Raw genomic sequence first — 15000 nt, forward strand, 5'->3', positions numbered from 1 at the left:
TGGGCCGAGCGGGTATTGAAAAAGTACTTGGTACCAGGTACTAGTGGAAAAGGGCTCTTATTGTACCTTCAGTACTGCACTGAAGCAGAATGAAGAAACTGCTGACACCATTTTGGCCAAAATGTTGATGTGATGTATTGAAGAGATTGCAACTGAGTTGAAGTAGGGCTGGGATGGATTTAAGTGTAATACCACGTTTGCATTGTGGGTCTATGAAACTGTCCTTAACAAAGCCTTTGAGGAAAACAAAAGGGTAAAAGCACAACAGCACACATCCAGAAACAGTATGACACACCCACTGGTAATACACTGCCCCCTGGTGGTGAAAGTTCAACTCTGCACTGGGAAACTGCACCAAGCATCTTTAAGGTTTGCTAGATGGGGTTGATGAGGCAACGTTGCACAATTAACTATTATTACACAAAGTAGCTTAGAAGGACTGGACTCTACTCTGAGTGTCTCTCAGAGCATTTTTGATGCTGAGCGTGTGGGATGGATGGTGTCTGCTGAGCCCACCCACGACATATCTGCTTTACCCTCCTCACATCCACGCCAGACTTGTGAAAAGGCGATATGTCATGTTAGAGAGCAGGCAGGTTCATCGTGACAAAGCACAATGTGAATGTTCACCACAGCCTGGCACTCATCTCTCTGCCTGCCAGCTGCAGCAGCTGTCCATCACAGGGGAGTGGAGCCAGAGATCTGGCTCTGTTTGTGTTTTGTCAGGACATGAAACAGTTGAGTTGTGACGGTGCTCCATCCCTCACATACACTGAGCATGCCTGCTAAACAGTGAAAGTATGATCTTTCATATCATAATAAATCCAGATTAGGATTTTAATCCAGCCACTTAATCTGGTTTTATCCCCTTAATCCTTGTCTGGGTGTGTATCTGTGTTTCAGAAAGGGGCTGGGAGAGGAGGATTGCGATTCATCCGTGAACAGACTAAAAATACTGCTCTATATGCCCCAGTGTTTATTAAACGTGATGAATGGTTTCATTACATAAACATGAAGGATGGAGAGCGCAGTGAAAAGGCTGAGAGCTGAGCAGCCAAGACAGGAAGAGATGAATGGAGCAGATCTCAGTAGATGGCATGTCTGAACTCTGAAACACCTTCATGAAGCAGCTGAGTAGAAAAATCCAAGGGTGGAGGCTGACTTGGGTTGTAACAGAGGACTGTATGAAGAGAACTGGGCAGGTGCTAAAACGGCTGTTGACTTACTCCATTTATCAACCCTGTCTGTCCGGTGAAGGGCAAAGAGAGTATGAGTTACTCTCTGCCTTCAGATGAGACTAGAAGAAGAAGAAGGACAGTTGAGTCATGGAGCTTTCCAGACTTTTAGAGGAAATGAAGGGTGGTTAAAAATAAAACTTCAAATTTGAGTTGGGTTTTAAGGGAAGACACGTCTGGCTGTGCTATACTGTGGGCAGAAAGAGTGAGGTATAACCACATGCCACACTTCCTGGATGCTGCTCGGTTCTGTTTTTTCACCTTTTGGGGGGCAGAACCTGCAGGGACGCGTTTCATGTGTAGAGTCCCAAAAGCTAAAGCTGGAAGACATTCTTGGAGCAAAAGACACCAACTCGTCTGCAGGTCTCATTTCAAGCTGAACTTTGTCTAGTGCTAAACATCAACTGATACAGCTATTACAAATATTGTGAATGTAGCCTTTTAGTATTCACATCAGTAGATTGTTTTATAAATACTCTTCTAACAACTGTAACTGCCTAAAGTTCTTGAAAGGTCATTTATGATGATTTTTAATTATAGGGTAGTACAGAGCCATTAGTCCATAGTTTAACCAAATTGACACAACCAGTGCCGATGTACATGTAGTTAAGACACTGCAGGATTATCAGCAGCACGTATTAAAAGAGTAGATGCACATTTCTGACCACAGCTGTATAATTGCTGATGTAGTTGTTAACACATTTGCCCTGCACGCAAAAAATGCTTGCTTTGTTTCTTGGAGCAGACCGAGCCTCAGGGGGTCACTACTGAGTATACTCCTACTGCCTAGATTGTTTTTTTAATTTATTAGTTTTATCTGGTAACAAGTCTCTGCCAGCTCAAACATCCAGGTCCATCTGCTGGTAAGCTCTTGGGGGGAAAAGGGCAGAATTTGAAGTAGCCATCATTTAGTTATTATCTTTTCTTTGTGAAGTTCTGGAACAGATTCCACAAATCACAATTTATGATAAGTTTGTAAAGGTGGACCATAACAGACGTTATTTTGGTGACTGATTTTTAACTTTGGTTTTTAGTGGCCTCAGCTGTAGTGGTATATGCGCTTATTCCATTTTTATTTACTCTTTTCAAAGAAACCTTATGTCTTTCAGCTCTTTACCAGTCATCAGCTGAACATGTAATCAGTACAAATGTGAAACAAAAATATTAAATCAGTAAGATCAGTGAGGGGAAAAGGTACTGCTTCAGAAAGCAGCCATTTTTCCCTGTTCACTGAGTAACCTCCTAATCTGCTGAACCCACAGAATAATGACAGAATCAATAAATATTAAACTTCTTTTCATAATGCCTTATTGATATGTATTGGCTGACCAATTACTCTGAGCATTCTATATACTTGTACTCTGTCCTTCATAGATGCAGAGGTGCTGGCCCTGAGTTTGTTGCTATTATGACAGCTATCTAAGCCTGTCTTTAAAGAGAGGAGTTTGGATGTTATTTTAGTTTTAAGGAAAGTGTTCACTGCAAAGTTCATTACTCGGTTCAAACATCTCATTCTCATTCCCTCCTCTTCCCTTCCTCCCTTCCTTCTTTCCTTCCTCTTTGTTTCACCCGCAGAATGTGGAGCTGCCAGACTCTTTCACTGCAGAGCTCAAAGATCTTCTGGAGGGGCTGCTGCAGAGAGATGTATCCAAGAGGCTCGGCTGCCAGGGCCGTGGGTATGATATGCACGCACCGCACGCACTTGTGTATGCACACACTTGTGTACACATACACTTGTTTTCATATTTTAGTGAGGACCTCTAATTGACATAATGCTTTCCCTAGCCGCTTACCCCAGCCAAAAATGAATGCCTAACCCTTAGCCTAAACCTTACCATAAACTAATTGTAACCCTGACACTAAAACCACATTTTGAGCCTCAAAAAGGCCTTCAAACTCGTGGGGATGGGCACTTTGTCCCCATAAGTGACTGTTGGTCCCCACAAGTACAGCAGCATTCCAATTTTCTGTCCTCATAAATATGTCTACACACAACACACACACACACACACACACACACACACACACACACACACACACACACACACACACACACACAGGCTAAATTTCACATTAACCTCTGTCATGTATCAGCGTTTACATACACAGGCATGCAGATGAATTCATCAGTTTGACAAATTTTGCTAAATGTGATCATTAAGTCTCATAACACTGGGTGGTGTAGTTTGCAGTCCACTGGAGACAAATGGTGGTGGACATGAAGTGGACTAATTGAAGCTGTGTTCATAACTAATTTCATCATTGCTGTCATTTTGCATCAGCTTATAATTAAAGCCGAGGGATGGATCACTGTCTGCTTGGGGTTAAATGGCAGGATTGTGTGCGTTTTTACAGAGGGCTGTAATATGGCAAACACTGCCACCTAGTGTGGATATGAGAAGTAACACCGTTTTGAGAAATCATCTTTTGTGTGTGTGTGTGTGTGTGTGTGTGTGTGTGTGTGTGTGTGTGTGTGTGCGCGCGCACACGCAGAGCCTCTGAAGTGAAGGAGCATCAGTTTTTCAAAGGCATTGACTGGCAGCAAGTTTACCTCCAGAAGGTAAGTGAGGTTCACTTCTGTTGTGAATCAGCTTTATTCTTTGTTCTCTCAGGATTTCTTGCCTGGAAGCTTATAATCCAAGTCTGGTTTCCATGATGAAGCTAATTAATTTACAGTGTTTGATCAGACAGCGATAACAGAGTCTTCCAGCTCTGACCTATACTATTATAGCTATAATGCAGGGGAGGTCATCAGCAGGTCTTCAGAGCTATGCTGAGAGAAAGCTGCAGTAGCTGCTGGTTATATACATTTATAATTGTTGCTGTCATGATTAGCAAAGAAAAAAAAACTGATAAGTTGAGCCCACTTTGAATATGTCATTATATCCACAAGTCTGATACTGATACTCAGTATCAGATGAGGCACAACTATTTGTGCGATAAATTAATGAGTTTTGTGAAGTTCTTCAACAGCAGAAGAGTCTAGCTGATTCTTGCCATAGTAATGAGTCTGTGATGTCTGTTTCTGTCTATCAGCCTCACATCTCTATAGTAATTATTTCATTCACAGCAGAAAGTGGGGCTTAGCCTTACAGCAGGTTTTACTCGCCTCACCTGTTGACAAGCGATATTGTCTCCAAGGCCACAAACTTATTAGCCAAAGTTTTTGTCACATACTATAACTGGCCACATTAATTGTTGTTCTGCTTTTGCCATCTGTTCACTAAAAAACTATGACTTGATGGCATCCATTGCTCGGCCAATGTTTACTTAGAGTAAGCAATTAGCAGGTAGTGCTAACTTCACTGGGTAGGCTTTCAAATCAGCCTGCCGTTGAGCTGGATTTGTACAGGCCTTAGTGATTCTTAGTGACCCTTTGACTTAGGGTCAAAGAGCAGAGTCTTTGTTAGGGTTAATATATAATTCAAACTGAAAGCCACTTAAAATCTTGGAGTTTTGCCTTCAATCAGGTAAACTAATGGTTGGCTGTACTCTGAATGGGACTACATTAGTCCATGCCAATTACTGTTGCTATGGTTACCTTGAGGGAAGCACAGCTACAGGACTGTTGCTTTGCTAATACTCCTGTTTTACTTTTTTGGTCCTGTCATTCGTTTCTCGTTTTGCCTCATATTCTGAAATCCATGTGTCTGTTCTCCCCCTCTTCCTCTGTCCAGTACTCTCCTCCTCTAATCCCTCCAAGGGGAGAGGTGAACGCTGCAGATGCTTTTGACATTGGGTCTTTTGATGAAGAGGACACCAAGGGCATCAAGGTAAAACAATACTACACTTCCATCTCCTCTGTTTATTTCAATTCAATTCAGTTTTATTTATATAGCGCAGAATCACAACAACAGTCACCTCAAGGCATTTTATATTGTAAGGTAGACCCTGCAATAATACATACAGAGAAAAACCCAGCAATTATATGACTCCCTATGAGCAAGCACTTTGGCAACAGTGGGAAGGAAAAACTCCCATTTAACAGGAAGAAATCTCCAGCAGAACCCGGCTCAGGGAGGGGCGGCCATCTGCTGCAACCGGTTGGGGAGAGAGAAGGGAGACAGAGATTAATAACAAGTAATGATTCTATGCAGAGGGGTCTGTTAGTGAGTGAGAAAGGTGACTGAAGAAGAAATACTCAATGCACCATGGGAATACCCCAGCAGCCTACACTTATTGCAGCATAACTAAGGGAAGTTTAACGGTCACCTGATCCAGCCAAAAGGAAGGTTTTATGCCTAATTTTAAAAGTAGCGATAGTGTCTGTCTCCCGAATCCAAACTGGAAGCTGGTTCCATAGAAGAGGGGCCTGAAAACTGAAGGCTCTGCCTTCAGTTCTACTTTTAAATACTCTAGGAACCACAAGTTAGCCTGCAGTGTGAGAGTGAAGTGCTTCTCAGGGAGTTTTTAGGACATCCTGATAATAACGAATTACAGTAATCCAGCCTAGAAATAATAAATGCATGAACTGAGACAGGATATTTCTAGAGACATTAGAGATATTAGGCAAATGGAAGAAAGCAGTCCTATATATTTGCTTAATATGTTCATTGAAGAGCATATCCTGGTCAAAAATGAATCCAAGGTTCCTCACAGTATTACTGGAGGCCAAGGTAATGCCATCCAGAGTAAGAATCTGGTTAGATAACACATTTCTAGGAATTTTAGGGCTGAGTACAATAACCTCAGTTTTATCTGAATTTCTTATTTTCTTCAATCAGTGTTCAATAGTAAGATGTTCAAGCTTCACAGAGGACTTTTTTTTTTTTATAAAGCAGCAAAGTATTTTTCTCTCCAGCTTACGAGTTATCTTCTTTTAGGGTGCATGTTTGAGTGTTATCCCAGGGAGTCATTTGAGGCTCTATTTTTCACAGGAGCTACAGTATTCAGAGTCATACTCACTCATATAGTGAGGAGGTAAAATTATTAACAAGATAATTGACATCTGTTGGAGTAGTGTTCAGGTAGCTGCTCTGCTCTGTGTCGGTACAGGGCATTGAAGTTGATAACAGCACATGAATTAAATTCTTAAATTTACAGCATTTTCAGAAAGACATTTACTGTGATGAAATCTACTTCCCACTGCTGTCTAATCAATTATTGTAAATCTAAATGTTATTAGGAAATCATCAGACAAGTGAGGATTTTCAGGAAACGCTGTTAAATGTTCATTTTCTATGCCACTTGTTAAAACAAGATCTAGAGTGTGATTAAAGTGGTGGGTGGGTTCTTTTACATTTTGAGAAAAGCCAATTGAGTCTACTAACAGATTAAATGCTGTGTTGAGGCTGTCATTTTTAGCATCTACATGAATGTTAAAATCACCCACAGTAATTATTTTATCTCATCTGAGCACTAAATCAGATAAAAAGTTTGAGAAATCAGACAGCTTCAGTGTGTCCTACCCACTGGCTTTTATTTTGTTTTTGTTTTTTTTCCATTTCAGTAATTGCGTTATTAGTGGATAATCCACTTGCTGCTGTTCTTAAAGCGCAGTCACAGTTTATCAGCCATCCACACGTTACATGTTACACCCTGTACTCAGAGCAGCTTCAGCTTCACTTTGTTAGATTACATTTTGTGACAGTAGTCCTAATTCTGCAATGAAAACCTTGTGCCACTGCACCCAAACAGCAGAACCAAACAACGACTGACGTCACAATATGCTGTTTGTCACATGTACTTGTTTATTAAAATGTTTGCAGAGGAGTGCTTTATAAATTTTGCACACGTGTTCTTCCTTTAACACACAGACATGTGATAAATCTGTGGAAAACATGGCTTTATTTGTTAAGCTAGGTAGGCTTTCAACCATAATCTCACAGACATTAGATGTTCTTTGTCCCATGATGTTTATGTTTCAATTCCCTTCATGTTAGATTACCAGAGATGTGACACCATGAGTGCAGTGGGCTGCTGTGTTCAGCGATGTGCTGGTTTCTAGTCATACAGAGTGTGGTGCAGAGAGAGTCGGACAGCAGCTGTATTTTTCTGTAATGTGGGAAGTTCACCAGGGCAAAGAAGAGCTGATCAGAATGAAGTTTGTTACTAAAATTACTAAATATTTTTCCAGGAAATGAAATTCCCAAGAGCTGTAGTGCATGTTCACAGCAGGGCTGCAGCCTGAGAGGTTTAAATAAATTAGCCACTTGATACAGCTCAGTGACATCTCTGCTTCCTGATTTGTGTCAGACACGCCAGCCTGCTTGCAGCTGCAGGTTTTTAAACATGCAGGCTTAGAATACTCTGTCTTATGGAGGCTTATTTAAGTATACTTATTAAAGCATACTTAAATAAGCCTCGACTCTGGTGGTAACTTGGACATGAACTAATTAGATTTTTGTGTGCCAGGGTTAAAGGTCAAGGAGAATCTTACTTAACAAGCACATTAATTATCGCTTTTTTTCACAAATGTCCAAGCCATTATATTTTGTGTTGAGTGTCTGTCAACTTGTGATGTTGTGCAAAAGCACGTTTCTAGCCATAATTCATCACCGTATCTCAGGAGTGGAAGGTGAAAAAGATGTGCAGTGATCTCTCAACCATGAATTCAGATTGTGGTGGAAGAAAGCGCATAGAGGAAGCGAGTTTGTAGGAAGGGTTTATAGAAAGCTGCTGTATAACGTTAGTGCCAGTCTCCTGGTTGCTCTGCAGCAGCAGTTTCCTCTTTCATTAACATTAATGTTGCTGCAGTTAACATTTATTTGTTCTCTGTTGCTCCAGCGTGCAGAAATGAAACACAGGAGTGTTTGTTTGTATTTCCCCAGATGGAGCTGGTCATTAACGGGGGACTAATATTCAACACAACTGCCGGAGAGTAAAAGTTGGAGCATTAACACACCAAGGAAGGTGTACAGCCCCAGTCCACCCTGGTGTGAGCAGATAGATTACTGCAGTATGATTGATTTAAATAGGTTAGAGATATTCTGTAACACAATACAGTTGTACAGACTTAAGCCTGCAGGATCTCCAACATGGTAGGATTTATTGCAGGCCATTTATATTAGACTGCTTAGTATTGCCTGTGTATCAAATGATCTGCCAGCAGAATGTAGATAAGTAAGAAATCCATTTTTAAAGACTTCATTTTAGTAAAAAAAAACAAAGAAGAAAATGTCAGATCCCAGCAGATTTAAGACACCTGTTTGGCATTGGACATGTGGCAGTAGGTGGGAGATTTTACTATCGATGATGTAATGTTTCCAGATGTTGCTGCAAAGAACAGTGAACTGGAAGGACTGTTTGAGCATTTTGGAAAGCTGTTGTTTCTTTTTTTGTTGTTTTTGGGGGGGGGGTCCTAAATAAGATTACACAGAAAGCTAGGCCTCAGATGCCTAAGAGCAGGAGAACAAGATTTAAAGCACAATACTCTGAGACAGAATAGGGCTTAGCTTACGGTGAGCATGTGCTGTAAAACACAACACAATGTCAGAAAAGGCAACAGCATTTAGGGCCAGTGTTTGGGTCATTGTTTTTTCCTGTGAGTGGATGTTTCACAGGGTCGAGTCTGTCTCTGGTGACAGGTCAGTGTCATTTCCTCTTTCTGTGCTGCTCTTCCATTTGAAGAGGAAAGTCTGAAATCCTGAGTAGATTTCCAACTTGGAGAGTCAAAGAAGAATTGACTTCACAGCCTAAGATGGCTGCAGTTCATGTAAACATGAGTAGAAGCCTAAAACTCGTCATTTGCATTGCTACTGTTGTACAAACTTGACCAGGCGCCATCATCTGTACTTTTATTAGAGCTATTTCTTGTATTTTGTAAACTTTGCAATATATTGTATTATTTAATTTAGCTCAGTCTGTTACTGCTATTCTCTTGGCGCAAGTGTAACCACATAATTTCCTTAGGGATTATTAAAGGATTCTGATCACGAACGGACTGTAGCTGCAGTTTTAAGAGGAGCAAACAGGAATTGTGTATTATTGCTACATATGGATGACTCGCTCTACCTTGTTAGAGGGCAAAAAACAAAGGCAACTTTACTACTGGACGCCGTCAACTCGACAGAAGGCTGAAATCATAAGGGCATATTTTAACATCAGCTTCAAACATCATCAAGCATCGCTACCTTTCCTTTAAAACTGAAATCTTATGTTTTTTTGATTCGATGTTTTGCACCTCAAGGCCACTGTAGGAATTTGTCACTTATAGAGCTTATGTATCACTAAACATGCTGCACACTCTGTCTGTGTTTGTGCGTGTGTTTGTGTGTGTGATCTAGCTGCTGGACAGTGACCAGGAGCTCTACAAGAACTTTCCTCTGGTCATCTCAGAGCGCTGGCAGCAGGAGGTGGCAGAGACAGTCTACGAAGCTGTCAACTTGGACACCGATAAGAATGAGGCCCGCAAGAGGGCTAAGAACAAGCAGCTGGGCCACGAGGAGGGTAATGATAATAACAGGCAAATCCACACACAGCCCAGTACAGATATCCTGTCACCACACCTCCTGACTGTGTGTCCCTTTGTGCAGACTATGCCTTGGGGAAGGACTGCATTATGCATGGCTACATGCTGAAGCTCGGGAACCCGTTCCTCACTCAGTGGCAGCGCCGATACTTCTATCTGTTCCCCAACCGTGTGGAGTGGAGGGGAGAGGGCGACACTCGGGTAAGTCTGCCTCACAGCATACACTTTAAATTCACTGCACGTTTGTACGTCATGTGACCGCCTATCATGGACTGAGGGCTTTCAGCTTGTTTATGTTTTGGTCAGTGTGTCTGTCTGTCTGTCTGTGTCTGTGCTCATTCCACCCTGAAGGAGAGGTGGCTAAAACCTCTGAAAAAGCAGAGAGACGGGGTGAGTGTTACCACCGGGCTCAGGTCCCTGCTGTGTCCTCAGCACCCCCACTGTTTAGAGCTGTAGTCTGCCTCCCTGCTTGAAAGTTGGTAGTCAGTCAACTTCAGTTTTTACTCTTTGTCGATCTGGTTTTATGGTACTGCAAATGTGTCCGTCCACGTGCACAATTCTGGGTGCGCCACCCACCCCAAACCTGCTCCCATGCATTTCTCCACGGTCTGGACTGCACGTCACTGGAAGCAGATTATGGAAATGTCTGCTCGGTGTTGGTTTACAAGTGGGCAGGAAGCAACAGGAGAGGTCACTGGGAACAGGAGAATAAGAAAAAAATTTGAAAAGACCTAAAGAAAAGAAAATAAAGCATTAAATGCACAGAGTGTAGCTGCAGTGTTTAACACTCAGCTTCACTTCAGCTCTTTGTTTGTTTGCTCTCCTCCACGGCCGACGGACCACCAAAAGCACAAGCAAGAGTAGCTCGCTGCCACAGTCTGACAATAAAGCTCACTGCAGGCCTCAGACCATCTCAGACTGCAGCTATTAGCCTAACAACACAAGTGAAAGAGAACTTGCACAGTCTTGATTGTGTTAGTGTTTCCATGAAGTACACTGCTTGTGTGAAAGTGTAATGTGTGCACTGTACTATACTTTCATCAAAACTGAAGGGAAAACCCAGCTAGGCTCTGTCTGAGAGACTTAAAAAACAAACAAACAAACAAACAAACAAAAGAAAAAAAACCCCACTATTTGTGCTTACACTGGTGTGTTTTACATGTTAATTACCATGTGGTCGTATCTCGGTGTTTTATACACAGAGCCACCTGGTAGAAACACATGGTCCTGGGACTTTTCCCCTCCTGGATGCTCTCTATTTGTTATGCTGAGATTTTTTTCAGAGGCGAACATGTTTATCTAACACACCCATTTTGGTAGTTGCAGCGGTCTCCCTCCAGGAATCTGCAGACATTTGTAAGTCCTTGCATTGAGACTATTGTTTGTTGCCTCACTTAAAAATTGTGGGGGAAAAAGTAGTTCGTAATGGTTAGGAGGACTTGATGGTAGGTGTGGATTTTTTTTTTAAAAATCGATTTTCCAATTCAAATTAATTTTAGCTTGAATAATGCAATATCGATTCAGTAAATCCTGAATCGATTTTTAAACATAAATATATCTTGCCAGTATCGCCAGAATCTTAGGTTAAAGCTCACAAAACAGTTTCAACAACCACCAAACAGATAAAACAGCAAATGAGAGCAGATTCCGCACAAAGATGTAAACACTCTGTGTCGCTCATTCGCCCAACACATACACGGACACGCCGTCGGGGCTGAAGGCGACATCTCACAGATTCTGATGCTGCAGGTTTTTTCACTCTCTGACCAAAATTCACTGAACCAGTAGCAAAAGAAGATCCAAACTATGCTTCACATTTGATAAACATAGTCATGAATTCCCTCTTACTTTTGCCGTTTTGTTTCCACCATGATAAAATCACACTTCCTGCACAGCTCTCTCTCTCTCTCTGTCTCTCTCTCCCCCCCTAAGTGTACTTTAAAAACATCTCAAATCTTAGTTTTCTGCATTATTCACTTACTTATTACGCACCAGTCTACCATTGTGTGTTTTATCCTCATTTAGTTTGGCACAAAGACATCTGCTGTGATGCTTACACTCTGATGAAGTCTCACAAGTGTCAGCTTTGTTTTTATGCATAGATATAAAAATATGGATATGTACTGATAAATGATTAGAATTATAATATTTCTGACTGTGTGAATCCAAATTGAATTGAATCAAATCGAATCAGGACCTTGTGAATCGGAATCGAATCGATTATAGAAATCAGTGACAATACCCAGCCCTACTCAATGGCACAGAACAGGGCAGTCACACTAGCTGCGGCTGTGATACATTGACGTGTAGTCGGTGCAGCACAGCAGAAATTTAACACAGAAGTCTAAATTCTCCATTACTCTTCTTCATCACGAGTTCCTCCGTGACTGTCCTCACACACCCTGAAATCCTGTGTGTCACTGCTTTTTAGTGCTTTAGGGGTAATGTGTACATCTCTGCAGCAGCTGTGAGCCAGAGCCAGAAGTCTTGTTGGTGAAATCCATCTGAACACTTTGTGATCACTCAATTATCTTTGCAGCAAAACCTGCTGACGATGGAGCAGATCGTAACCGTGGAAGAAACGCAGATTAAAGACAAGAAGTGTATCCTGCTGCGCATCAAAGGAGGGAAACAGTTTGTGCTGCAGTGTGAAGTACGTCCTCTGACTGTTGTATGCTTTAGTGCTGTAAAAGAGATGAATGAAACAAGCTGATGTCTTTTTTTTGTGTGTGTTTGTGCGCAGAGTGACCCAGAGTTTGTGCAGTGGAAGAAAGAGCTGACTGAGGCGTTCACAGAGGCCCAGAAACTTCTGCGTCGCGCTCCTAAAGTCATCGGGAAAGGCCGTGCTGGAGTAGTGGAGCTTTCCAAGCCCCCCCTCACACACCGCAATAGCAACGGCCTGTGAATACACAAGAGCACGCATATACATAAAAACACATGCACTCACATTAACAGACAGACAGACAGACACACACACACACACACACTGCATCCCACCTCCCACCCCCTCATCAGCTGCAAGACACCTGCCCACATCACCTCAGAGTGTGTGTGTGTGTGCGTGCGCACGGTGCTGATGGCGCACACACAATGACGACCAATCGAGAGCGATATAGTGATTTATTTTTTTTTGATTTTTTTGATTTTTTTTTTTTTTAAATGTGTGTGTGTTCTGGGACCCTGCCAGTCAGTAAGAGGAAGAAAGGATTTTGAACCATTGGACATTTGAAGAATCCCCGCATGAACTTTACAAGGACTAACGGCTGCTCCTCTCTCTGTTTGCCCCTCCTCAACCACCTCCCACACCACACACCTCGCTGTTGAAATCACATTAATCAGGAAGTGTCCTCCCACTCTGTGTGCTCTCAGCAGCCTGATGGACTCCTCCACAGAGCTGATGCTCAGGTCCAGAAGAGACCAGGCTACCACAGAATGTAGAAAACAAAGGCTGGTTGTCCTCATCCATCCCTCTGAAACATTCCTCCCACTGTTACTGAAGTGCAAAAAGTGCCAACATTAATATTTTACTTGAGTCACCTGAGCGCCCAGGAGGATCCGCTCTGCTGGCAGATGGCGCACCATCCCAACCTTCCGGACCCTCACAGTGTATGTGTGGAAGGCTGTCGATCATTCCAGCGCAGGTACAGGAAGCTTCACATTGGCTCTAGTCGCCACAGAGACTGAGATTCCATTGGCTGACAAACAGCAGCTGGTTGCTATGGCAGCCATGAAGATTGGTGCACATGTATTGGTAACCATGGACAACACTGTAACTATAGAGGAGCAGGAGGGAGGCAAAGACTATAAAGACAATATAAGCTCCCTTTTGTCTGCGCATCGCTGTTTTACTTCAGTTTGTTAGCTTTATCGCAACTCCTCTGTCTGCCTTTACAAGATTTTGTTGGTGCGGAGTCTTTCGGAGGTGGCAAGAGGAGGTGCTGGGGGCTCACTCACAGAGCTGCATTACCTCAGTTGGACTGTGTCAGTATGAGTAGATCAGAATGTAAGAACCTGTTCCCAGGCAAAGCACAAGAATCAGCAGTCTGTTCCCGCTCACACATTGTCCATGCAGGGCAACAGCTTGGAGCAGTCAGCTGTTGTGGGCAGACTGTGTGCAGGGAGGAGGATGAAGACAATAAGCTGAAGCTGATTAAAGGAAAAATCCACCCTCAAATACCCCAGTTAGATGCATAGATCTTCTACATGAGCTTTCATGTTCATGCTATTTCAGGCTTTTTTTCTTTTTTTGGTTTTTAAGTGGTTGAAATGTTCACATTTTATCCCGTTGGTGTTAGCCTACATTTCTCCAGAGAGCAGATAAATGCAGGTTCAGAATAAACGAGAACAGAATGATCTGTGACTTATTTTCTTTAGATGTGCAGTAAAGTACTGAGCCTGCTCTGAGCCTGAGCAGGCTCCTGTCAGATTTACCACCAGGCCTCATGTTGAGGTTACACCCAGGGAATGCAAGCGCATTTGTCTTTGAGAAACTCCACACGATGATGAGTCTACAGGCTCAGCCTGGACTGCACCGAACACTTAGCTGAAGTGCGGCAGCCCTCAGTTTTCTCACATTCAGTCTCAGCTACAGGTGGGCCCGATGTGAAGTTTGTCATGGCCTTTGGTTCACATCGGGCCCTTATTCCACTCATGTCCAGCCTGGCTCGTGGCTTTTTGCCCACAGCTTGGCCGCACAGCCACTGCCAGAGCTGTAACTGAGTCCTAGAATCAGCCCGGATTTGGGCCAAATGTGTCTGCTGTCAGAGAGCTGCTGCACTACATCAGATCCATCACGGCAGAGGACACAGATGAGCACAACAAGTGAGCCAAACCACTGGTCTTTAGATGTATGCTCAATCTGTAGCCAGTACAGTGTTCTGATCCCCCTCACTGCCATCTGTCTCCTTTCCTCAAGTAGGACCATAGCTGAGCTTAAAGAAAACTGTGTTCACGAGCATTGTCTGCGGACCTACTGCAGTGTTTCAGGGTGGACTTTTCAACTGTCTTCTCACCGTGTTATGATTTTTTTTCCTGAATGTGACACAGTTCAGATGAGGTGTATGGGTTTGTCTAAATTATTGGACTTTTTACAGTTTGGTGGGGAACCTCACCAGGGTTCAATGCAAGGGTGGCACGGTGGCAGTCCAGAGTAGCTTGCAGCAGAGGAGAGAAAGCAGTTTACTTCAGGGGTTTTCTTTTCCATCCAGTACAGTGTCCTCATCTGTGATGTCCATGCATTTCCAGAGCTGTGATGTGTGACTCGAGTTGGAAAAAGGGTTTGTTTAGGGTGCTCTGTGATTCTTTTTCTTTGGAGCCTTTACCAGTCAGGGGCAGATGTTATCGTCTTAGAGAGAA

At 42.8% G+C, this 15000-nt stretch overlaps 1 protein-coding gene across 1 annotated transcript in view; it reads left to right on the forward strand.

Moving 5' to 3' along the window:
• Positions 1-15000, forward strand: part of grk3 (G protein-coupled receptor kinase 3) — a 66266-nt gene that overhangs the window by 50066 nt on the left and 1200 nt on the right. Inside the window, exons 15-21 of the mRNA XM_003439481.5 lie at positions 2811-2911; positions 3729-3795; positions 4913-5008; positions 9461-9623; positions 9710-9846; positions 12185-12298; positions 12389-15000. The exon at positions 12389-15000 is cut by the window's right edge and continues 1200 nt beyond it. Of these exons, the coding sequence (XP_003439529.1) occupies positions 2811-2911; positions 3729-3795; positions 4913-5008; positions 9461-9623; positions 9710-9846; positions 12185-12298; positions 12389-12550 (840 nt within the window). The 3' untranslated portion in view covers positions 12551-15000. The remainder of the gene's footprint in view (positions 1-2810; positions 2912-3728; positions 3796-4912; positions 5009-9460; positions 9624-9709; positions 9847-12184; positions 12299-12388) is intronic.

This window comes from Oreochromis niloticus, linkage group LG7 (genome assembly GCF_001858045.2).
Source record: "Oreochromis niloticus isolate F11D_XX linkage group LG7, O_niloticus_UMD_NMBU, whole genome shotgun sequence".
Lineage (NCBI taxonomy): Eukaryota > Metazoa > Chordata > Actinopteri > Cichliformes > Cichlidae > Oreochromis > Oreochromis niloticus.